We start from the raw sequence: 24,722 nt of genomic DNA, 5'->3' as shown, positions 1-24,722 counted from the left end.
ATCCCGCATGCCCCAACTAAGACCCAGCGCAGCCAAAATAAATGAATTTTTAAAAATAAATAAATAAATAAAACCAGTAAAAATATTTCAAGAATGAAGGCAAAATAGTTATTTTCAGACCAACAAAAACTGAAAGACATCACTACCAACAGACCCACACTAAAAGGCTATTTCTAAAGGGTATTCTTAGGCAAAAAGATCTTACTAGAGGTAAAATCAGAGATGTAGGATAAATGAAGAACAAAACAGTGATACATACATCGGTAAAGTTTAGATGAACACTGACTATACAAGACAATGTCTTTAGGTAGGGGTGTGTGTGTATATATATGTATGTATATAAACACAACATACTTCTAATACAGAAAAAGAATCAAACAAAAACTAAGCAATCCAAGAAAAGGTAAGAAAAAAGGAAAAAAGGACAGAGACTAGGCAGGATAAATAGAAAGCATGAGAAGAAAGATGAGATTTAAGCCCTAATAAATAAGTAAATACATGAAATTAAAATGGATTAAATGCACAAATGAAAGATTTTTTCAGACAGGATTTTTAAAAAAATCAATTACACATTTGTAAAAACCCAGAGAATATACAACACCAAAAGCGAATCCCAATGTACACTACACTTTGGGTGTTAATGCTTGTCAATGTAGGGTCATCAATGGTAACACATATACCACTCTGGTGCAGGATACGTTGATAGCGGGAGAGGTTGTGCATGTGTGGGGACAGCAGGTATATGGAAACCGTACTTTCTGCTCAATTTCGTTGTAAACTAAAACTGCTCTAAAAATACATCTTATTACTTTAAAAAAGTCAGTTATGTTAATTACCAGGAACAAGTGATCAATCAAATAACAACTTCATGCTATATAAAATATAATCTTGAGTTAAAATTTAAGCTTTAAATGAGAAAAGAGTGACCTCTAAAACTTCACTCATATAAAATATAAGGTAAAATATTATTGTTTACTTTGCAATCATCCTCCATGAAACACAAAATATACAGATAAAATCAAAACAATTTAAAACATATTTAACATGAAGTCAAAATCTTGATTAACATGTATTAATAATATACAATTAAAGCAAGGATCATTTAGACATTATCCATAGCTAATACTAGCTATGCAAACTATTTACTCTGAATAATAAGTCTTTGTGACTAAAATGAGAAATTACTACCTAAAAAACTTGACTGAATCTTGCTGGTAGTTAAAAATTAGTTAAGAGCCAGGAACCATGCAAGTACTTTATAAGCATCACCTCGTATCATCCTTTCAACATTATGATGTAGGTACTTTCACAAGGAAATGGAGGCCTTAAGAAGTAAAACAGCTTACCAAAAAAACAACCTGGAAGAGTCAGGGCTGGATTCCATATCTGTCTGACTATGGAGCTTAAAATGCTAACCACTACATAACAGTGACTTTATTTTCTGTATTAATTTCTTGATAGAAAAATAATGAAAAATTCATTATCTCTATTCTAATAACTATGCTAGATGTTCTGCACAAACAGGGATTCAAAAGAAGTTTTTAGAAGACAGTTGCAAAGTATGGCTGCTAAAATCAAATTAATATATATGAAACAAAGTGCTTCTGTGGCTTTTTTCCCTATTTAAATCTATATTTGTATAAGGATGCAATCTAACTGCCATGTAGTATTACTTCATTTGCCACTCCAGGAACACACAGCAGTATAAGTTCTAAGTCAACATATGCAGTAAAATGGGATGACAATGAGACAAGTCTACGACTAATAAACTACAGTTAGGGCTGTTAGCACCCTAGAAGACAAGTCGGAAGCAAAACACCTGTGGCAAACTAGAAAAAATGGCCTTCTGAGAAGGAGAAAATGAAATTCAATCAAATGCTTATGTATTGTAATTTAGTATTTACTGACCACTTTCCATATGCCAGGAACTGGACTAAATATTGGGAGTATAGAGATAAAATAGTGAGATAAATGTTACAATATCGACAGGCATGTACAAAAGGCACCTAACTTGAGGGGAAATGGGAAAGAAACTGGGAAGAAAAAAGGTCAAAGAGGATTTCCTATTGGAATTGGCATTGGAGGCAAGACTTTAATGATAAATAGAAAATGAGACAGATAAAGAAAGGCAAGGAACAAGATGTACAAAAGCACAGAAACAAGAAAGCATAGTCCATTTAGATAGAGACCTGAAAGAGTTTAATATAGGATACATAGGGTAGACATTGGAGAATGAGAGAAAAAAGAAGGCCTATAAAGGGTTTTCATGAGAGTGAATTTTATCTTGAAGGCCAGTGAAGGAGGTTAAACATGAAAATGACATGATGAGATATGTAAGAAACAGTAATTTAAGTTTAAAAAAAAAAAAAAGAGAGATGCGGTCCTATAGTAAGATAGTGGTAATGAAGACTGACAGATACAAAAATGTTATGGAAATAGACACAGAGAACAAGGGAAAGGCAAACATCTAAGACGTTTCTAGTGTCATTAACTGAGTGAATGATGATGCTGTGACTGAATACACAGAGGGCAGGCACTATGGCAATACCTCAAAGTGATAATTAACTCCTATCCTTCAAAGATCAAGGAAAAGCTCTCAAGAGGAGGAAATATCCAGTATGGGATTTAAAAGATGAGCAGAAATTAAGACAATGGGTTCGAGTTTAAAACTTGGTGGTGTACATATATACACTAATATGTCTAAAATAGATAGTTAATAAAAAACCTGTTGTAAAAAAACCCAAAACAAATAAACTTGGTGGTGAGTGGGAGGCACTGGTCAATGCCAAAAGATGAGGCTAGAGAGGTCAGAAGCTGCCAAGTCAAAAGTGCTTTCTGGATGATATCATTCAAGCAATGGAGAGCTATGTTAGGTTTACAAGGAAGAAAAAGAAAGGACCATATTTTTATTTTGGAAAAAAAGATTCTGACTACAAGTTGAAAATGGATTCAAGGCCTAGACCAAAGCTGAAAGGTGACGGGGTGGGAAGGGGTGGGGAGAGAGAACCCAAGTAAGAGGTGGCAGGGGACGCATTTGAGCTCTAGAAGATTGGGTGTCTACAGGGGTGGAGTTAAGCTAACACACACTTTCTCCTGTATAATCGCTCATCTACGCATCTACCCTTTTTAAAGCAACAAATTTACTAATTTATGAAAAGTAAATCATTTGTTGTCGTTTTTTAATATCAAGAGCCAAAGGATTTAATTCCAACTTACAACAACCCCTCCAAAAATTAGGAAAGGCTTAAAGAAGGAAGTACATTTTAGACTTCAAAATATAAGATTATCATCACCTGTTTATTAATGGAAAATAAAATGAAAATGGATTAAGAAAAATAAATGGAATCTTGATCAAAAAGCTATGAGTGACAACCAGAATTCTGGCATGTGGAACTGCGAGGATGGTGGTACCATGTACTAATTGAAAAAACACGGGAGGTGGCAAGGGGTGTGCGTGTGTGTGCGTGTGTGTGGGTGGGTGTCTGTGTGGAGAGAGAGAGAAAAAGAGGGGGTGTCGGGGGGGACTGAAATGGGAAAGATAAAAATAAACAGTTTTTATTTTGTGTGTTTAGTAAATACAGTTTTGAACAGGCTGCATTAAAGGCTCTTGTGAGGCATTTAAGTACCAATATCAACTAAGCAAGGATATGACATTCAAGACTGAGATACAAACATTTGATGATACTCAAGAGAGAGAAGTGGGCTGGAGAAAGAAGTCTGGATGTCAGCAGGATATACATGCTAACTGAAACCCTAGGAGTAGCTAATACTCAAGGAGAATACATAGAGTAAGAAGTAAGATGGCCTAGGACAGATTCTTAAAATCCTGCATTTTACAAATTGGTAAGGTAAATGATGTCCAAAGAAGAGACTGAGAAGATGTAGCCAGATAAGTTAAAATGAAAATTAGGAGAACAGGTTATTTCAAAAACTAAGGCAAGAAAGAGCCTTTTGGGAAAAAGTCAACAATATCCAATGCTGCCAAGTTAAAGACTCAAATGTCTATGGTATCAAGGAGATAATCTTTAAAAGAACAATTTCAGTTAAGAAAGGAGAGATTTGGAAAGTGAGGCAGAAGAGACTGCAAGCACAGGCAAGTCTTTCTGGAAACCTAGTTATAAAGATGACAGAATATGGAGACTGGAGGGATTTAAATTGAGGGAGAATTTTTTTGTTCTGTTTTGTTTTCTAAAAGGAAGGAACCAGTAGAGAGCAAAAGGCTGAAGATGTAAAATAAAGGAGGTATCAATAGAAGAGGTCCCTGATGTAGCAGGGAATGGGCTTCAAAGCATAGATGAAACATTATTTCTCAACAAAGGAGAAACATATTAAATATAAAATGGAGGGTGTGTGTATGTATTTTCTACTCACATAAACTTATATAAGGTCTTATAGAACAGAAAAATTATATAAATTAGGTTGCATCTATACACTGAAATTCTAACAATGGTGTTCTCTGTGGGACGGGATCAAGGTCTGTACTGTTTCATTATGTTCTTTCATATTTTCTGAATTTCCTATGATAAGCACATAACAATTTTTTAAAATGTCTTTGACTTTTGAATTATAAAAAGTAATTCAGGGACTTCCCTGGTGGCGCAGTGGTTAAGAATCTGCCTGCCAATGCAGGGGACACGGGTTCGAGCCCTGGTCCGGGAAGATCCCACATGCCACGGAGCAACTAAGCCCATGCGCCACAACTACTGAGGCTGCGCTCTAGAGCCTGCACGCCTAGAGCCCGCAAGCCACAACTATGAGCCCGCGCACCTAGAGCCCATGCTCCGCAACAAGAGAAGCCACCGCAATGAAAAGCCCGCGCACTGCAAAGAAGAGTAGCCCCCGCTTGCTGCAACTAGAGAAAGCCCGCTCACAGCAACAAAGACCCAACACAGCCAAAAATAAATAAATAAATATATAAAGAAATAAATTAACTTATAAAAAAAAGATAAAAATTTAAAGAAGTAATTCATCATTAAAGCAGAAAACCTAGAAAACAAAGAGAAGTAGAAAGGGGAGAAACAATACCTATAACCTCTGAATGTGCTGCTTTCATAGGTTGAGATTACTTAACATTCTCTCAGAAAAAGGAACACTAATAGGAATGTTGAATTGGAATAATCAAAACTGATAACTGACTCTATCATTCAGACATGGAAGAAAAAGTGGATTCCAGCCTCTTCTTAGCTACCTAAGTCTTCATTTTAAAAGAGGATTAGTAAATCTCCACTTAGGTAGAATTCAGATTTGGGGGCTTATTATTATTTTAGAAGTAAATTTTTTCAATACTGCCTTCCTTCCTGGCCATAATGATTTTTACTACTTAATTATAAATAACATCCATTACTAACATTCATGCTCACTGGCAACAATTTAAAAAAAGGAAAATTAAAAATGCAGGCTTACAGTTGTGGTAAATTTGGTCTAACAAAGGGATCATTTTCTGCTCCATTGACTGCTTTGTTTTTCCTTTGTTTTGGTTCAGAATTGGTAGAGGGTGCCTGAGAATTATTAGCTGTGGGAGGTTTGCGTTTGGCTAGAAGTTTCCTTTGCCTTTCAATATCTTCCCTTTGCTGATTCACCCACTCTTGTTGCCTGCATAAAAATAAACGTAAAAGAAAATTAACCTTCCATTACTTTTCACAGTTAAAACATGAAAATACATTAGTTAAACATGAAAAATCATATAATATAAACTTGTAACCTTATGGTCCCACCCTTGTGAACCAACACCTTCTCATTGTCCACGTCTCATTTGAAACATTCATTTCTGAATAAGGTCTTCCCTAAACCCCCTGAACTAGAAAAAGATGTGCTGCCACATATAATTTCATAGTACTTTGTAGCTCCCCACCTCCTCCTTTCTAACAAATATTCCTACAGACACTTGATCAGAATGTGTCTGGTTAGACTAAATCACTCCATGAGAATAGAGACCACAACTATTTTATACCCTATTGTACCCTTAGTGCCCAGCACAGTGACTGGCACATGCTAAGCATTCAATAAATATTTGTTGAATAAAATAAATGAGCTATTAAAAAAAAAAGAATTAACAGAGTTAAAGAGTAGGTTTTATACATGCATCTCATTACTTACTGTTTACAGAAAAACTTACAAAAGACAAATGTGAATTTAATAGAGTGTTATTTTCTAAATGTATCTCTGTCAAATTTTGGGAATGGGTAGGTGATATTTTGAAATGAAACAAAAATTGACCTCAGAAATTTAGGAAGAAAGAAGGAATTTTGACACTTTAAAGAGAAAATAGCAAAAAATAAATAAATAAATAAAGAGAAAATAGCAAGAAAAATTTACATGGCTTTGAAAAATGGGCAATTAATGTAAGTAAAAATATTACTGCTTCCAACTGAAGCTTTTTAAAACCATCCTATCATACAACGCCTTAAGCTTGTTCTAATATAATTATGTTCCCTCTTAGGTCACCTCACCACACTAGGAAAAAATTTTAAACTCTACATGGTGGTGATACTCAGATTTAGAACAAGTCAAATATTTCAATTCCTTGCTCCCCCACCCCTATTCAAACCAGAACTAGAGAACTTCTACTCTGCTGACGAAGAATTGGTTTTACATACATTTCCTTGTCCTATGGTTCTAGCCAGGTAGTAGCAGAACATGGTAGGAGGGAAAGAATCAAGAATCACCTAGGTAAAAGAGTAAAACGGTGGAGAAAAATCTCAAGAATAGCAAAGTTAGAATAAGACTTTAATCCAGTTTTCTCCTTGAAGTGGTTATAAATAATTTCAATTTATTTAAAAATTAATTTTAAAGCTAGTTTCGGGTACAATCAAGATGTTATTAATGAAAATAAACAGCAATAACCTACTTAAATAATGAAAGAAAAGAATTACTGGAATGGATATATATCTAATCCCTGATTATTCAGTAATGACCTACATTTTAGAGATTATTAATATAATATTACTAATTTTTATTTATTTCTCTTCTCATCCTCCAACTACTTCGGGTTATATCACAGATATATAGCTTGATATACACTGATAAATATCAACTGCTTGATATAAAATATGTATATGTAACAACATACAGTAGGCCCTCAGTAAATGCTTATTAGTAATAAGAAATGCAAGTAATTTTTTAAAAACTAGATTACTGCTTTATTATAAAAGGATACAACTCAGAAATAGCCAGATGGAAGAGATGCATAGGGCAAGGTATGGGGAAAAGACATGGAGTTTCCATGCTCTGAGCCTGATACCCTCCCCAAATCTCTACATGTTCACCAACCCAGAAGCTCCAATTTTACTTTTTTTGACAGCTCAATGGAGAAATTTTAACAACCGGCAGAGTTTATATTTTAAATTCATATTTTTAGTTTATATTTAAGGTTATATTATATAAACTTCTCTTTTATTCATTACCAGGACAACTGTAGATCTGGGTTTAGTAGCTCAGAAAAACACTCAAAAATTGTAAGTTCTATCTCAACTGTATTTCCTACTCTCCATTTCTACTGTTAATATTTTAGCTCAAGCCTTATCACTTTTCATTTGGATGCTTCTCCATCTGAACTGTCAACAATCTATGTTCTTTCCAATATTATTCCCACATCACCACCAGCTACCTTTCTAAAACTCAAATCTGACCCCACACACCACACATAACACTGTAAGAGCTCCCTATTATCCACAGAATTAAAACCCAAACTTCCTACCATCATAAAGACACTGTCCTTCATTATAGTATACCTGACACCCAGCACAGTTGTGTTGAACAGAAGCTGGATAAATCAACTGAGATAGAGAGAAGACCATTCTGTGCTTAAGTCCTGGGAACCAGTGTTTAAAACAGCAGTGTTTAAGTGATACTATGTGAAATAAAGCTTTGCCTTCATTTTCCATTTAACTGGACTGACTCTGGGAAAGCTGATTTAGATGCTGGCACCACTCTTGCTTTGCAGGTTTTTAAAAGTTTTCCAGCTAAAAAAAAAAAAAAACAAAAAACAAAAGGAGGAGCATAGATCCCGGCTCACCACATAAACAGTCAATCTACCCTTAGCTACCACCATCTGAACTCAAGAAAACATGGCAACAACGATTTCTCCATTTTAAAGTTTACCTCAGAAGTGCTAAAGCCACATGCTCAGTTCAACTGACTTATGAGTTACTATGTCTGAGGCTGCAGAGAAAATGTTCCTGTCTTTTCCATAGGAATAGAGAGCAGGCAAGTGCTGAAGTAAGGACTGGGGAATGGGGGTGGGGGGGGGGGGGGCGGAGAACTAAGCAGAAAAATCCCAAGATATATAGATATAAATCTTCCAATGAAAGTTCAAACTTTTAACAATTTCCCTCCCAACTAATCTATAAAAAGCTAGGTCAGTTTATGTTCTGGAAAAGTCATATTTAGAATAATACATCATACTGTACAGATGAATGCTAACTAATCAAGAAGTCTGCTAAAGCTAAAATTGTAATGCCTGTTCTATGTTCCTTTCAACTGTATTAAATTCTGATATCAAAGAGTAGTAAGGAGTAGATGTAGAACATAATTCCAAATCTATAATCTTTGAAAGTAATGAAAACCCAAAGGAATACTAAATTTTTTAAAATGTAAGAGTGACTAACTTTACAAGATTCTGAAATGCAAAACCATCTGTCCATTGTTCAGTAAATGAAGCACCATGTCTAACGGTCGTGAAATGCCCAAGGCGTAATCTGTCTTGCATACTCTTCTCTCTGCTTGACAGTTTTTCTTGTGTACTCTGAAAAAAGGAGGAAAAATCATCATTCAATTTTATTAATTTAAATTTTAAAAGCATACAAGGTAAAAGGGGCTAGTGAAAGGAGAGGGAAAATTTATTGAACTTTTAACTTACCTTTTCGATAAGTAGTTTCTTGCTCATTGATATGCACTTATTTAATCGTTCTTTGTATTTTTCAAGTAATTTTTGTTGTTCATCTATCTGCCGTCTGAGATCACAATTAGCCTACAACATAAGTAGACAATGAAAAAGGTCTACAATTTGTGTATATGAGACATTTAAGAATATTTATACATTTTGAACAAATTTCATAAAGAGAAGGATTAATAAGATTAAGTATTTGAATATGATACTAAAAAATTTGTTAAAACATCTACTTACCATGGGAATAATACTGTTATATGCTGCTTAACTGTGTAGTGGAAAAGTACATGGACTTTGTATCCATACTCCATGGGTTCAAATCCACACTCTAGGATATATAATCTGGGCTAAGTCAAACAAGTTATCTGAACCTTAGCTCAGTTTTCTTATTTCTAAAACAGAGCAACACCATTCTACCTCATTTAATTAAAAATAACTGAAATATAGTAATACAAAGCGTCTAAACACTTAAGAATGAGTGTGAGTTCTCTTCCATCTTTTGTAACTAATAAAACTTCTTTCTCCATTAAACTTGTGGAAGACACTGCAGATGCCTATCCAATAGCTGACTATTCTCACCATCTTTCTTGGCCATATGAATACAAATTTTGTTAACTTTGTAGGCAGCCATACGCTCAGGCAAGGGGCTTCTCTCTAAACTCAGAAGATGAGTCTGATTAGTCTAGTACAGTCAGTCACCAGGGAACAACCTGGAGAGCTTGTTGGAACACAGATTACTGGAACCCATTCCCAATTTCTGAATTAGTAGCTCTAGAGTAGACTCTAAAAGTTTATTTCTAGTAAGTTCCCTAGTAATGTTGATGCTTCTGGTCTGGCGATCATTCTTTGAAAACCATAGGTCTAGGCCAATCATGGTGGAAGCCAAAAGACAGCGGCATAATACATCAAAAATGCTGGGAGAAAATATAGCTGCCAACCTAAAAGTATGTATCTAATAAAATTGTTTTCCAAGGAAAAGGGTAAAATAAAGATACTTTCAGAGGAACATAAATGGAATTTAGCATCAGACCCTTATCATTAGGTGCAATTCAAACAGAACCCCAACAAATTGTTTATGTGTGTGAAAACTGAAAAACTGACACTAACACTTCTCTAAGACAGCAAAGGGCCAAAAGTAGCCAAAAAGGAGATGATACTTGTTCAACCACACATCAAGATTTAATATAAACCTAGAGTAATTATAATCACCCGAATCTATTTTCTCCTTCTTCCGTAGTAATGGGAAACCAACATTTTATTCTGGATTGATATGTGTCTAGCTAAAAGACTGTATTTCCCAGCTTCCCTTGCAGCTAACGATGGTCAGTGAAATGTAAGCAGAAGTTGTTAAGTGGAACACCCAAGAAGGCTGAACACGGAATTGTTGCATTTTTTATTTCCTTCCTCTTCTTGTTTTCTGCTTAAGAACACAGATATCATAACTGTGACTCTAATAAATATTTTGTACCTTGATATGATCTTCAAGATGAAGGCCATGTACTAAGGGTGAAAGAGCAGAAAAACTGAAGGAGCCAAGATCCTATATGACACTGTGAAGCCATCACACCTGGGCTGCCCCGTTCTGCTCTTCTCTCAAAAAACAATATTGTGTCTCATTTAAAGTACTGCTGTTTATGGAAACCTGTCCGGACACCTACGGCCTGAGCAGCTCAGTTGTCTCTGCTTGATAGCAAGGCTCTGCCTGGCCAGAAATAAAGCACGGCCAGTGAAATGGCATTTCCACAAAACCTACTACCTTCCATTCAAAGGTCCGTGGCCCCTTATGCTTTGTCCAGGGGGATAACAGCCCAACCACACACGTGTAGACATCACTGTCTGGACAGACGAACAGGCTCCAGGCCCTCCTCGGTCACATATGGGATGAATGGTCAGTGTGGCAGTAGCAGCTGCAATTGCAGTGCCCCACCCAGCCTCCCTCACTAGCCCAGGGGCCAGGGAAAGACTGCGCCTCCACCCTTCTCCTCAGAGAGGTGAGCAGCATGTAGAGAAAAGGAAAGCCTGTCTCGGGTGTGTTAGTGAGGGGCACTGTGTTCCGTGGGTTATCACAGCACCATTTCCTCCTGGGCCTGCTATGGAAGGGCCCACCTCCATCCCCAACTGGATTTGGTTTTGGGCGAGTGACTCAGTGGGCAGGAGACACTGTACCCTCATGCTCTGACTTGGAGCCCTCCTTTCTGTTCTACTCTCAAAAAATAAGATTGTATCTCATTTAAAGTACTGTTGTTTATGTTCTCTGTTACTAACAGCCAAAGACAACTGCTAAATGATAAAAAGATGCTGTGGTACCAGTATAGGAATACACAAATAGAATATGGAACTTAACACAGAACACAGAAATAGATCCACTTGTATATGAAAACAAGATTGCATGATGGGGCTGGAAGTAAAAAGTGGACTTTTAATTCCGTGGTCTGGACAACTGGTTCTCTACATAGAAAGAAATTAAAATGAAACCTTACTTCACACTATACCCAAAAATAAATCCCAGTGAGATTTACAACTTGTACTGAAAAAGCAGACTATAAAATTTTTAAAAGAAAATATAGAAGAACATCTTTATGACATTAGGGATTAAAACAACAAATTATTTTGGTATATCTTTGATAATAATTTGGTACAAACTATAAATAAAAAGATATATTTAATCATATAAATTTTAAATGATCTAATCATCAAAAGACAGTACAAAGAAATAAAAAGATAATTCACACACTGGGAGAAAAATCAACATATATGGCCAACAAAAAACTGATATCAATTTAAAAAACGACAGGAACCCATTAAGAAAAATGAGCAAAAAAAATGATCATTTACTTCACGGAAGAAATACAAATAGTTAATAAATATTTTTAAAGATGCTCAAAAAATAAAGTGAATGCATAATAACAAATACCTTGTTACACCCATTAAATTGAACCCCCAAATTAAATATGATTATAATGAACCTTGGCAAGGATAATAAGCAATAAGATTATTTCTTGCTCATTGTTGGTGGAATGGAAACTGATCCAACCACCTTGGGAAAAATTTGCTATTATAAAGTATAGTTTAAGATATGCATGCCCTATACTCTGGCCATGTCTCTCCTAAGCATATACCATAGAGAAATTCTTCCACATGTGCCACAGAGATATGTACAAGAACATTCTTAGCAGAACTGTTCATACTAGCAAAAAGTAGAAATAAAATGTCCACCAAGAGCAGAAAAGATAAATTATAATATATTCGTATAATGCCTTACTATGTAGCAGTGAAATGAACAAACTATTATTACATGACAATCCCGCATATAATGTTTAGTGAGAACAAGCAGGGCAAAATGGTACAAACAGTGTAATTTTGTAATTTATATAAAGTTCAAAAATAAAGTGAAATAATACGTTGTTAAGAATGTGTAAGATATATGTAATATAACTATAAAGAAACATAAAGGCATAAGAAATAAATAAATACAAAATTTAGACTAGTGGTTAATGGTAAAGGGATGTGAGAGAGTGAATGGGATGGGACCAGGACAGGCACACTGGATGTTTCAAAGGTATCAGTAATTATATGATCACGGATGATGGTTTCATTGAGTTTCTATACCAACGGTTCTCAGTGTTGGCTAAATTAGCCGTTAAAACTACCAATGCCCAAGCCCTACGTCATATCAATTTAATCAGAAACCCTCAGGGTGGAGTTTAAGCATCAGTACTTTTATAAAGTGCCTTCCACACTTTCCATCCAATGATTCTAATGAGCAGCTAGGGGTGAGAACCACTGTTTTACCCCTTACTCACCTATTAGGCATACTTTTTGATGTGTCTTTTTATAAAGTTTCCATTAAAAATCTCCCAAAATTGCAGTAGTTACTTCCTCTAGTATAGTGTCAAATGGCAGTCAGGTTTATAAGAAAATCAATTAACTTTAAAACTACCATGAAATGGATATCTGTCTTAGGATAGTTGATCAAGTAAAAATAAATTTTATAAACTTCTATTTCTCCAACTGTTTCTCAATTCACATTTAAAGAGCTAATAAAATAGTTTTTATCATTTAATAGTTGATACTTTCAATTATGTACTTACACTAAAAGAAAAGGCTTATTTTTTTTTCCAGTAATAGAGTTTTTTTTACAATATAAGTATTTTCTCACCAGTGTTACTACTGCCAAATAATTTACTCAAATTCTTCCCGCTCCATGACTTCTTACTTACCCTGAGCAAGTCATCTATACGACCTTCCTTTTTTTCCAGGTCCTGGTTTTTATTACTTTCTAATGCTGCTAATTTCAGCATTGTAAGGTCAGTCTAAACGAAAGAAAGCTATTTTATTACCCCATTATATATATATCACTGCATGCAAACATAAAATTAGATTTTACTCTGATTCTAAAGAGCAAAGAAAATATTGGAGTTTGTGTGTGTGTGTAAAAAGTATCACAAGAAGTCTTACTGCAGTTTTAAGTTTTAATATCTTCAGAAGCATAAGTGCTATAAACTTAAAAAGAAAAATTTTAAAGGTTAATTATTTAAATTTTTAGAATATTGATATGTTCTTCATTAAAATTCAGTATAAACACTGCTTTGTGCTGTCAACTCTAGCTGACTTTTGAATATGGCAAAAACTTTCACAAGCTGTTTGCTGACTGAAAGCAATGTACTTATAAATCCTGGCCTAAAGATCATCCAAAGAAAGAAGTTTTGATGCACGCGCAACAGTTTGGACATGACCTGAAAGAAGAAGTATAATGGCAATAAACTGCACAACTAAGGTGGCAAGCAAGAAGATCTACTTTTTCAATCCTTAATCTCAGACAGTCATCCAAAAACTGCCACATGTATGAAATTAAAATGAAAACCTTAGTACTCAAAAGTCATAAAACTAAATAACTGTAAAAGATATCTGATTAATTTTCAAATGATTTTTAAGTGTGTAGCATATATGAATATACAAAAATACAGACACATGGAACAAACTGCTTTAATGTCCACTTATAACAAATATAACACTTTCATGAAGATATCGATTATATGTACTTGGATGTTAAGTTCAAAAAGAATCAGTAAACAGAATTGACATGTTATGGTTGTTCTGTTTATTTATTTTGCTTAAAATATATATTTAACCAGTGTGTAACAAAGGACAAGCTGATAGTAAATTGGGTGTTTCAATTTCTCACCCCCTACAAACTGTTTTTTTTGTTTGTTTAGTAATTAGCTTTCCTGATGCAGAATTTTACTTTATGACTATGTCTAAAACAAAGAGAAGACATCTTAATTGTGTGTATAAAGTTGGTCACCGGTTTCTCAGAAGTCATACAAAGAAATTTTAATTACCATTTACCTGAGTAATTTTAAAGGATAACTGCTTTGGTTGTACAATAGGGTGGTCCCCAAAAACTAATGCAGTAGGAGAAGGGCTATTCGGTCGAACCTTGAAAAAAAATATTAAAAATTTTACATTAGCAAGAAAAAAAATAGGCTTTTGCTTAGCAACAACTAAATATTTCTTAAGTTTTTATCAGGATAATAATTCAAAACATAATTGGGGACTTCCCTGGTGGCACAGTGGTTAAGAATCCGCCTGCCAATGCAGGGGGCAGGGGTTCGAGCCCTGGTCCGGGAAGATCCCACATGCCTCAGAGCAACTAAGTCTGTGCGCCACAACTACTGAGCCTGCGAGCCACAACTACTGAGCCCATGTGCCACAGCTACTGAAGCCCGTGCGCCTAGAGCTCGTGCTCCGCAATAAGAGAAGCCACCACAATGAGAAGCCTGCGCACTACAACAAAGAGTAGCCCCCGCTCACCGCAACTAGAGAAAGCCCACACACAGCAACGGAGACCTAATGCAGCCAAAAATAAATAAATAAATTTATTTTACAAAAATAAAAAATAAAGAATTAAAAAAAAATAATTGAACTTAAAAAAATTTTAATCACCATTTATTCAATAAGCATTCATTAAGTACCTCCCTCTTATAAAGCCGAATAAAAGAGACAACCAGCCATATATGCCCTGCCCTCAAGGAACTTAACAATCTGGTGCCGTAAAAGCAAATTTAATGCTTTCAATCTGTTAACTAAAACAAGGCCAAATACATTATTTTAAAACAAAAATATTAAACAGATTATGATGGTTCAAAAAGTAAAACTGTAAAGACCTTAATACAGAACTCTTTTAGTAGTGGGTACAATAATGCATGCCCATATGTAGTATAATATCAATTTACTGATAAGTTTCATGGTTTATCTAGTCACTAGTTTTAAAATACATTCACTGAAAGCAACAGATTACATCATGCACCAATGCTATCACTACAACTCAAAGTTATTTTTGAGTCTTATGCTTTACTTAGTATATGGCAATATGATGTGCCCCAAGGTACAAAATGAATAAGACATTAAGAAATATATGTCTACAGACAGAACTAGAAAGGGACACTGAAAGTAAAAACAGGGTATCTGAATAAATAAGAGATACTCTGATTTTTAAAAATTTTTAATTCATCTTTAAATTACTGAAAGCCAACACTGTTTTTCTGGTTAGACAATGAACTTTCACATAATGAAAGTAAAAAAAGTAGAATAAAATCCAATATGTAGAAAAATGCATATAAAAGAACTAGGTCTTTAAAATGTTAGAAACAAACCAAAAAGTTATAAGAGAATTTTCAGGTCCAAGATCCTTCTCCTATGCCAAACTACATTATCCGAGGCTGATGGCTGCCTACTCTATTTCAGGATTCCCAGAAAGGAATTAATTATGCTACCATTTTAGTGGTTAAGAAATTTAATTGTTAAGATCCCTGACCAGGGATCGAACCCGGGCCCTGGCAGTGAAAGTGCCGAGTCCTAACCACTGGACAGCCAGGGAGTTCCTGATCCCATCATTCTTTTATAGAAACATTACTTCTTTGGGGAACAAATTCCCCCAAAGCGAAGAACACGTCTTATAATTAATTCAGGAAATCTTTAACTTAAGAATCTTACTTTCAGAAATAAAGTTCTAATAGCATCAAATCATTAAAAAGAATTCAACTCACCTCACAGAATGATTTTTTTAAAGATAAACGCTAATATATGTAAAAGGTCTCAATAAAGACAAATTATAAAAGTTATTCATTCAGTACACATAAACTCTGAGACACAAAGACTACATACGTAAAAACTTACAGATGAGGAAGGAGTGGAATGTGAATGTGAATTCTGAGGAGAACGGATTGCAGGAGGTATGCCTCTTACTGGACTTGAGCCATTTCCACCTTGGTACTGAGGGAGAAAGGAAACATCACTATTTATTAACACAGGTTTAGACAAATATTATTTTAGATATGCCATTATGAATTAATTTAAGTATATCTTATTATTATTTTTGTGGCAGACTCAAAGACAAATTCCCCCAAAGCAAAGAACAAGTCTTAGTTTTCCTTCAAATTTTAGCACAGTTCCCTTGTTTGTTAAACCAGTATGATCCCTAATCCCAAGAAACTTTAACATGTTTACATGTAGATGTTAGTGAACATAATCAACTATCTTAAAACAGAGCTGTCAGTCCCAAGATCTGTTAAGTATCCAAATGTTCATAGCACTATAAAAGAACTATACAAACCAAGTCCCTTCTTTTTAACAGCACAAAGTCTAATAAAAATCAATCCTTTCTTACATTCATAACATGCATTATAGTGCATGACTTAACTGCATATGAAGAGAAGCCAACCTAATCTGTTCCATAGCTTTCTCAAGTCTCATGTTTCTGAACCAAGAATGGAAGGAGAAAACAATTTGCTGCTAATGGCTTCATCTCAGGGTACAGGTATGAATAGCAGAGATGGGAACTTCCTAGTGTGTTCATTAAACAGCTTCCTGCAACCTAGGAGCTTTGTCTAAATTTCTTATCTATAGTGCCTAGCGTAACACTCAGCACACAGTAGGCATCCAAGACGCTTGAGATTTGTTTATTTGATCCTACCTTTGGCAAAGATTTTTAATGATATTAACACTAAGGGACTGACATCAACTAAAGAGCATTAGGTGTATCTTATAGTCTGCAACAGTTTTAGCTTAGACACTGTAAACTCAAGAAAGAAAAACAATGGAGGATAAAAAATATATATATATTTTAAACACAGCCCTTCTCCTAATCAGCAAATTCTGCTCTCTCTCAAGGAAATATAAATATTTTTCAACTGAGTAGATGTTTGTTTTAATAATCACATTAATATTTTATAATGAAAACTGGTAGGCATAAGTGTTTCTGTGTAGAAGAAAGGAAACATTCCAGACGAAGTAAGAATTTAAATTTACCACTGTTTATTATTTTCAGGGACTCTTAGATTCACATCTCCATCATTATTTAATCTCTATCCACAGGGCTCAACTGTTGCTGTGGTACTGACAGCAGAAAGAATTCTAGAGGCTGGGAGACTTAAAGCTACTCTTTGCTCTTCCATTTAGAATTTGCCTTTACGTAGGCTACTTTATATCTCTGGCTCTCAGTTTCCTCATCTGTAAAATAGGAATACTAATAACACCTGCTTTGACTATCTCCTGGATATAAGCAAATACAGGAGAAAGTACTTTGAAAATTATGATGTGCCATACCAAAGTAAAAGTAAAGTTTAATATTCCTAGGAAGTCAGGACATCACATAGTAGTGAAGTTCTGCTCTAATTAAGTAGATAATCAAAAGTTGACTTTGTGCTTCAAACAAATTATTTCAGCCCATAGCAAAATTATATTAAGAACTGAAGATATTTCTCAATGAACTTACTTCAAAATAGTCGCTAATTTTGTGGCCACGTCCCCCAATACTTTTTCCTAAAATACAGAAGTAAAAAATTTTATAGATTTAAAGTCAGTCATGACTATCTACCACATACTATATCAGAAAGAGAATGTGCCAAACTTAATTTCCCTAATACATACAAAAATAATCTATTTAATAAAAAGAATATATTTTAGTTGGGTAGTGATGGGCATCAAAAGAATATTAAGAGCCCTCAGAGGGTCAGATGCCAACTTCAGAATTCCAAAAATCAAACGATATTTCAATACATACATGTCAATTTTTAAAAGTCCTGATTATGGGAGAATCAAATAAATAAATCATATTAAAAGATCTCTGCTTTTAAAACTATGCTATTCAGATTGCTGAATGGCTAATAATTTCATAAAAACATGTCAATTGATAAGAAAAAGACAAGTGGCAGCTGTATAACTGACAAACCAATTCATACCTGTAAATAATGAATAAAAAAGCTTGGTCAACACAAACCATAACAAACTGACAATAACATGCTTTAATATGAATGCTATTTTGTAAAATGTTTTGATTTTCTAAAAAGTATTTCCAAATTAATAGGATTTAAAAAAAAATAAACTAGATTTTAAATATTGTCCTTATATGACCATATTGATAGTGATCCAAATTATTACAGATCACAGTTAATTAAAATTTTGCTCTAAAATGGACTTTTCAAAAAAAAAAATACAACAAATAACAAAGAAACAAAATGGACTTTTCATTAGTTTTATAAATATTGAAGTAAGAAGTTGCTAAGAAATATGGCGTTTTGGATGGGAGGCATCCATCCTTCACTGGAATTATACTGAATAATTTCTTCAAGCTACAAAAGAAAAACTAATGATAGCATGGAGTCAAAAGCTTTGGATAATATAAACATATACATTTATCAATTCAATACTGACTTATATACATTCATTCACATATTTTATTCAACAAATATTTCTTGAGTGGTTACTATGTGCCAGGCATTACTGAGATGAACAAACAATACATTTAAAAGTTCAACAACCTCAAATTCCTTCTTGGAACAAGGTAGGGGGAAATTTTTTTAAAACTACTAAGTAATCAGGACTATAAATACTACCCAGAAATTTTGAACACGAGTTTTGTACAGATTTATTCAGAGGTCAGGGAGCACTATAAATGTTCTATACCAAAGAACTTCCCTTCTGCCTGTAACAACTTTCCTGCAGATTCTGAAGAGGTGCTATTTTTTAAATGAAGACAGAGACATTTTTTGGTTGCCTACCCAGAAACTATTTCCTCAATTTTTTTTCCCTAACTGAATCCAAATTTTATTCTGTTAACATTCCCTCCCCTACATAGCACATGTAAGTAACTTCAGGGGAGGCTGACTCCTATCTGGCCTCCGTTCCTAGTTCCCCTTCCTTCCTTCGGATTAGAAATGCAATTTTGTTCAGGTATCATGCCTTCTCCACACAACCTGTACTTCTAAATGGAACTTTACCCCATTTTCATTTTCAGAGATGGGCCTGATTTTTTTTTAAATATTTATTTATTTATTTATTTGGTTGCGCCGGGTCTTAGTTGCAGCAGGCGGACTCCTTAGTTGTGGCATGCAAACTCTTGTTGCAGCATGAGTGTGGGACTTAGTTCCTTGACCAGGGATCGAACCCGGGCCCCCTGCATTGCGAGCATGGAGTCTTAACAACTGCGCCCCCAGGGAAGTCCCGAGATGGGCCTCATTTTAAGGGCAATAATACCTCTCTTGGACATAACTGGTTTTGGAATAGACACATGACCCTATTCTGGCCAAGAAGATGACAGGAAAGGTTCGCTATGGACTTAAAGAAGCCTACATCAAAGAAACAGGGAAAAAAGAAAAACACACAGAAAACCAGCCTCTCTCTAAAGCAAATACGAGTGTGGAAGATGAAATGAGGAAATGCAATTAAAACTGGCCACAGTCCTAAAACCATAAGAGAAAAGCAGACAATTCTGTGGATGGCAGACCACAAAGAAAAAGATGTGGCTTCTTAAAGACACAGGTTGGATCAACCAACCCAGAAGTCCCAGGCTATTTTGGGACCTGCTTTTAAAAGTGAGTTTTAAAATCTGAAGTTAAATCTATCATAACTAATATAACTAAATAAATCCAAGCCCATTAACCACAACTTGGGGAAACTACACTAAGATCAAAAAGGACCTCAGGGCAGACTGAAATACAAAGTACCACAAACTTAGAGAAAGGTGCTAGAGTGACTCAACTCCCTCCTTCCACAAAGATAGCTGTTGCAAATATATTTCTTGATGCCAGTGCCACATGTAAATACTAGTAAGCCATGGGTTCATGGCTCTAGATTTTGTGGCTCCAAAACATGTAATATATGTGTAAAATCATCATTACATATGATTTAAGAGCCAATTTATTGTATTTAATTTTGAGAAGCCAAATTAAATGACAATACTATCTTGTCCATTATAAGAAGCTGTGTAGTCTAATGAAAGTAATTTTCTTACAGTTCATAATACAAAATGTAAGTATGAAAGAAAGGATGAAGAACAGGTATGGAAAGAAAATGATGGCGTTTAATGAAGTACTTCAATCATTTTTATATAGTCTTTTTTTTTTTTAATAAAAGGGATGAGTAAGTTTGGGTACTTGTCTCAAAGTGAGATATAAAGTTCTTATTCAAAAACGAGAAGCCATTTCAATACCATGATTCATATAAAGAGAGAAAAAAGAAAGGTGATAAAGGCAATGCTTGTCAGGTTTGGACATGACACTTTTCTTTCTAATTCTCAAATTAAAAAAAATAAGGGAAATGTCAAAAGCCTAAAAACAGTAACCATAAACAAACTACCTGTGGTACAAAAAGATTCTAATTTCATAAAATTATTATTTCTTACACAAAGTACATTCTTAAACTATTATTAATGCAGAAATTACATGGTATCTATAGAAATCACAAAAACACACTACTTTTTAAAAAAATTATTAATTGATTAAAAACCAGAATAATTAATTGTAAATGCCTCTTCGGCTCTGAAGGAAGATTTTGCTTCGCTTACCCTGACTACTTTCATTCTGATTTTCTGCTTTTCTCTTTCTTCCTCTGGATGATTCCGATTGTTTCTTCTCTGGTGTCTACAGAAAGCAAGTTAACAGAACTTTAAATTATAGTTTTAACGGACAAAATTTTACAATCACTATAAATGTCATTTTTATTTTCGAGGTAAAAAATTTTGCTCAATAGCGTTCATGCAATGTAAACATGTAATTACTTCCATACAATTTATTTAAAAGATAAAATTTCCTATTGTGTAAATTTTTAAAATTTGAAGTGTAGGAGACCTGGTACACATTACCTGAAATTTACATTTACAGAATTTGACTTGAGGTGGATGAGAAATCTGAGAGTAATCAGCTTTTAAAAGATGCCCTTCAAATTCTTAACTGGATAGGGCAAAAAAAAAAAAAAAAAAAAAAAAACCCCACAAAATAACAACAAAACACCGTATGTTTTTCCCATTAGTTTTCTACTATTCATATATATTCTATAGAAGTAAAATAAACTTGGACTAGAAAAAAAGAGCAGAACACAAACCTTAATATATACAATCCCTACTAAAGAGAACCATTCACCTAAATGCCTAAAAATTATTATCCAACAACAATCAAAGCAAATTCATAGATTATATCCTAAATCAGGTGTCTGCAAACTATAGCCAGATGGCCAAATCTGGCTGGCCACCTGTTTTTGTAGGGCCCATAATCTAAGCATAAATTTTACATTTTTAAATGTTTGAAAAATATAAAAACCAAACAAGAATATTTCATGATATGAAAATTATAAGAAATTCAAATTTCAGTGTCCATAAATTTGGTTCTATTGGAACACAGTCACACTCATTCATTTATGTACTGTCTGTAGTTCCTTTCACACTACAGCAGCAGAGTTGAGTAGCTGTAACAGAAACTGCATGGCCCATAAAGCCTAAATACCTGGCCCTTTACAAAAAAATAGTTTGCAGAGCCCTGTCCTACGTGATGGCTTGTTCTTAAATTACAGGTTTGTTCTTTTAACTGATAGGAAGTATTTCCATCAGGCTAAAACAACAAGTAATTTTTGTGCAGTCTGACAGAATGCTGTGCTTAGTGAAAAATTAAAACCAAATGTGCACAAGGCAATGGCACAGGGCCCTCAAATTCTAGAAGCTTGGCAAGTATGTCTGGTGACAGAACAAAGGATATCTGAATGAATGAAACATCAAGGCAGCTTAAAATAAATCTCTAAAGGCAACATAGTCTTCCAACAAGGAAGGGACTTAATCCGTATTTTGATGTCTCTCGTAAGTAGTTCTGTGATTAAATAGTATGAATGACAATATACAACCTAACTCATACTGAGCATCTATGGTTCCCCAAAGTATTATCTGGGGAATTTTAAGTTCTCTCACTGACATTCTGCCAACAAGATAACAGATTCAGAGAGGTTTAAGTGAATGTTACTAATCTCTGAATTCTTTAAAGACAGAAGTTATACGTTCTCCCCACCTCCTCCTCCCACCTCCATACCTAGCATGATAAATAACAAATATTAAATAACTTACTCAAGGTAACCAGGATTCAAATCAAATTCAATTCTGTATATTTCCAAGGCCTAAATGCTTTTTCCCCCTTCTATGTGTCATGATTATATATCCTACATCAAGAAGTAACTGAATGAATCAACCATACAAAAATACTTCAAATTTTCATTAAGTTCATAAATAAAATTCATTATGTCCAATAAACTGCCTATATGTTTTCACATCATAAACCAGAGATCTTAAAGAAATCCACTCTAACTATACTCAGGAGACAGACTGACATACCAGCAATTTAAGGTAAATAGTTCATTAGTTTAGTTTCATACTCAAAATTACCAAACTCAGACTTAAGTGGTAACCAATCTGTTATTCTCCTTGGAATAAAAATATCACCAAATTAAAAATTCTAAGTTAACAGTTTTATAAAGAACCCTATAATCTATCTTAAAACAAAGGAGGGGACCTCCCTGGTGGCGCACTGGTTAGGAATCCGCCTGCCAATGCAGGGGACACGGGTTCGATCCCTGGTCCGGGAAGATCCCACATGCTGTGGAGCAACTAAGCCCGTACACCACAACTACTGAGCCTGTGCTCAAGAGCTCACAAGCCACAACTACTGAAGCCCGCGTGCCCTAGAGCCCGCATGCTGCCAACTACCAAGCCCGTGCACCTAGAGCCTGTGCTCCACAACAAGAGAAGACCACCGAAATGAGAAGCCCGGGCACCGCAATGAAGAGTAGCCCCCACTTGCTGCAACTAGAGAAAGCCCATCCATGCACAGCAACAAAGACCCAACGCAGCCAAAAATAAATAACATTTTTAAAAAAAATTAAAAACAAAACAAACGAGAACTCCCAAATAATAATTTATTCATATCCTTCCCAAATTAATCTATGTAAAAAAATATAATTTAAGGTCAAGGAAATATGGTTTTTCAGAACAGTTTTAATGTTATAATAATTTTTAAGCATGGCACAATCCTTTTGGATTTCCATCTTAAATCCTGACTAGCTTCTTTGAATAAGCAAAACAAAAAACCAAACAGAATAATAAATTTCTGAAAGCTATATTGGAAACAACATTTTCTATCTAGAAAACTAAAGAATATATAATGTTGTAAATGGTTCCATACTATTTTCTAAAGTATATTCCAAGAACACTGGATCAGGGATAGATTGAGAGGCTACATTTTAAAATGGAAGGTATAGTAGGGTGGTTCAACTGGGGGTGAATAAAGTTAGATTTATTTACCACAAAGCTTCTAAGAACCATTAAAATACTAGCATTCACTGGCTATCTCCAAAAGGGGGATGGGATGCAAAGATACAGTATATGTGGCAATTCTCAAACTTATTTGGGATAATGTTCATTAAATACTGGATATAGACTTCAAGATATTTAAGGTCTTTTTTATTTTCATTTTTTTAAGACATATACGGTAACTTAGTAAAAACTTTTTCTCCAAGGCAAAATTTCCCTAAATTTAAAATTTTCTGGAATGGGGAAGTGAGAGTCTTTTGGGGGAAATGTCATTTTGTTTAGAACAAACTAACAAACCCCCCAAATGCATAATGATTACAGTGAAGAAAAAAAGGCAACAGGCTTCCCTCTTTTAAACCAGAGAAGAATTTGAGGAAGGAAGATGAAGAGAAAAAGGAGGATGAAGGAAAAAAAGGATGACAGGACTAAAATTAATTTTAAGACTGTAATCTAACACTAATGTGAGTAAGAAGTTGGAAATAGCTAATAAAAAACTGAAAAGTTGAACAAAGCAATAGATGAGAAAGGGAAACCTAGATATACCTAATTTGCCTATAAAGTAAATGTAGGCATTATAAACACACCATTTTGCCTTCCTATGAACTTGAATCTTTTTTCACCCACATCCTAGTATGACTACCTCATGCTGACCTTTGACTTCATTCTCATCTCACAGATTATTTTAGGGCTGTTCTGTCAGCCCCAATGGACCATAATTTCCTCAGAAGAAAGTACCATGAGTCTCTGAAAAAACACAGACTAAGAATCCAACTCTGGGTCCACTATTTACTATAACTTTCAGTATGTTACTTAACCCAAGACTCAATTTTCTCATCAATTTTAAAGGTGATAATATGGCCTATAAATATAAAAGGATTGTGGGGATTAAATGAGAAACATACCAGAAACATAAGTAGTATAGCATCTAGAACAGTGTATAGTCTATATCAGTAAGCTATTCTTATCTGAATGGCTATCCTTCTATTACTCCAAATAATCCACGCACTTTTATGTTTCAAAACTTCAATCACGTGTCACTTGTTAAATAATTAGCGGCTTCTGCCCTAATAGTTTACAAATAACTTGTAGGGTTTGCAAAATAAGCAATATTTCAACTCTGATCTCAACCGTAAGCCACAGAACTTATAGTCTAGGCCCTAAGTATTACATCACTAACCCTAAGACAAATGTACTTTAAACAGTTTTTTT

The 24,722-nt window shown here is 34.5% G+C and overlaps 1 protein-coding gene across 2 annotated transcripts in view; it reads right to left on the bottom strand.

Annotated features, from left to right (window-relative positions):
• The window catches only part of TLK1 (tousled like kinase 1), a 153,398-nt gene that overhangs the window by 44,389 nt on the left and 84,287 nt on the right, over positions 1 to 24,722 (bottom strand). For both annotated transcript variants that reach the window (XM_068544925.1, XM_068544926.1), the window contains 8 exons: positions 20,733 to 20,808; positions 17,664 to 17,710; positions 16,067 to 16,162; positions 14,237 to 14,326; positions 13,108 to 13,200; positions 8,858 to 8,968; positions 8,607 to 8,743; positions 5,404 to 5,592 (listed from right to left, as the gene is read on the bottom strand). In XM_068544925.1, coding sequence (XP_068401026.1) covers positions 5,404 to 5,592; positions 8,607 to 8,743; positions 8,858 to 8,968; positions 13,108 to 13,200; positions 14,237 to 14,326; positions 16,067 to 16,162; positions 17,664 to 17,710; positions 20,733 to 20,808 — 839 coding nt within the window. The remainder of the gene's footprint in view (positions 1 to 5,403; positions 5,593 to 8,606; positions 8,744 to 8,857; positions 8,969 to 13,107; positions 13,201 to 14,236; positions 14,327 to 16,066; positions 16,163 to 17,663; positions 17,711 to 20,732; positions 20,809 to 24,722) is intronic.

This window comes from Eschrichtius robustus, chromosome 5 (assembly GCF_028021215.1).
Source record: "Eschrichtius robustus isolate mEscRob2 chromosome 5, mEscRob2.pri, whole genome shotgun sequence".
Classification (NCBI taxonomy): Eukaryota; Metazoa; Chordata; class Mammalia; order Artiodactyla; family Eschrichtiidae; genus Eschrichtius; species Eschrichtius robustus.
The sequence above is the reverse complement of the archived record's forward strand: the minus strand, read 5'-3'. Positions and strand labels throughout refer to the sequence as shown.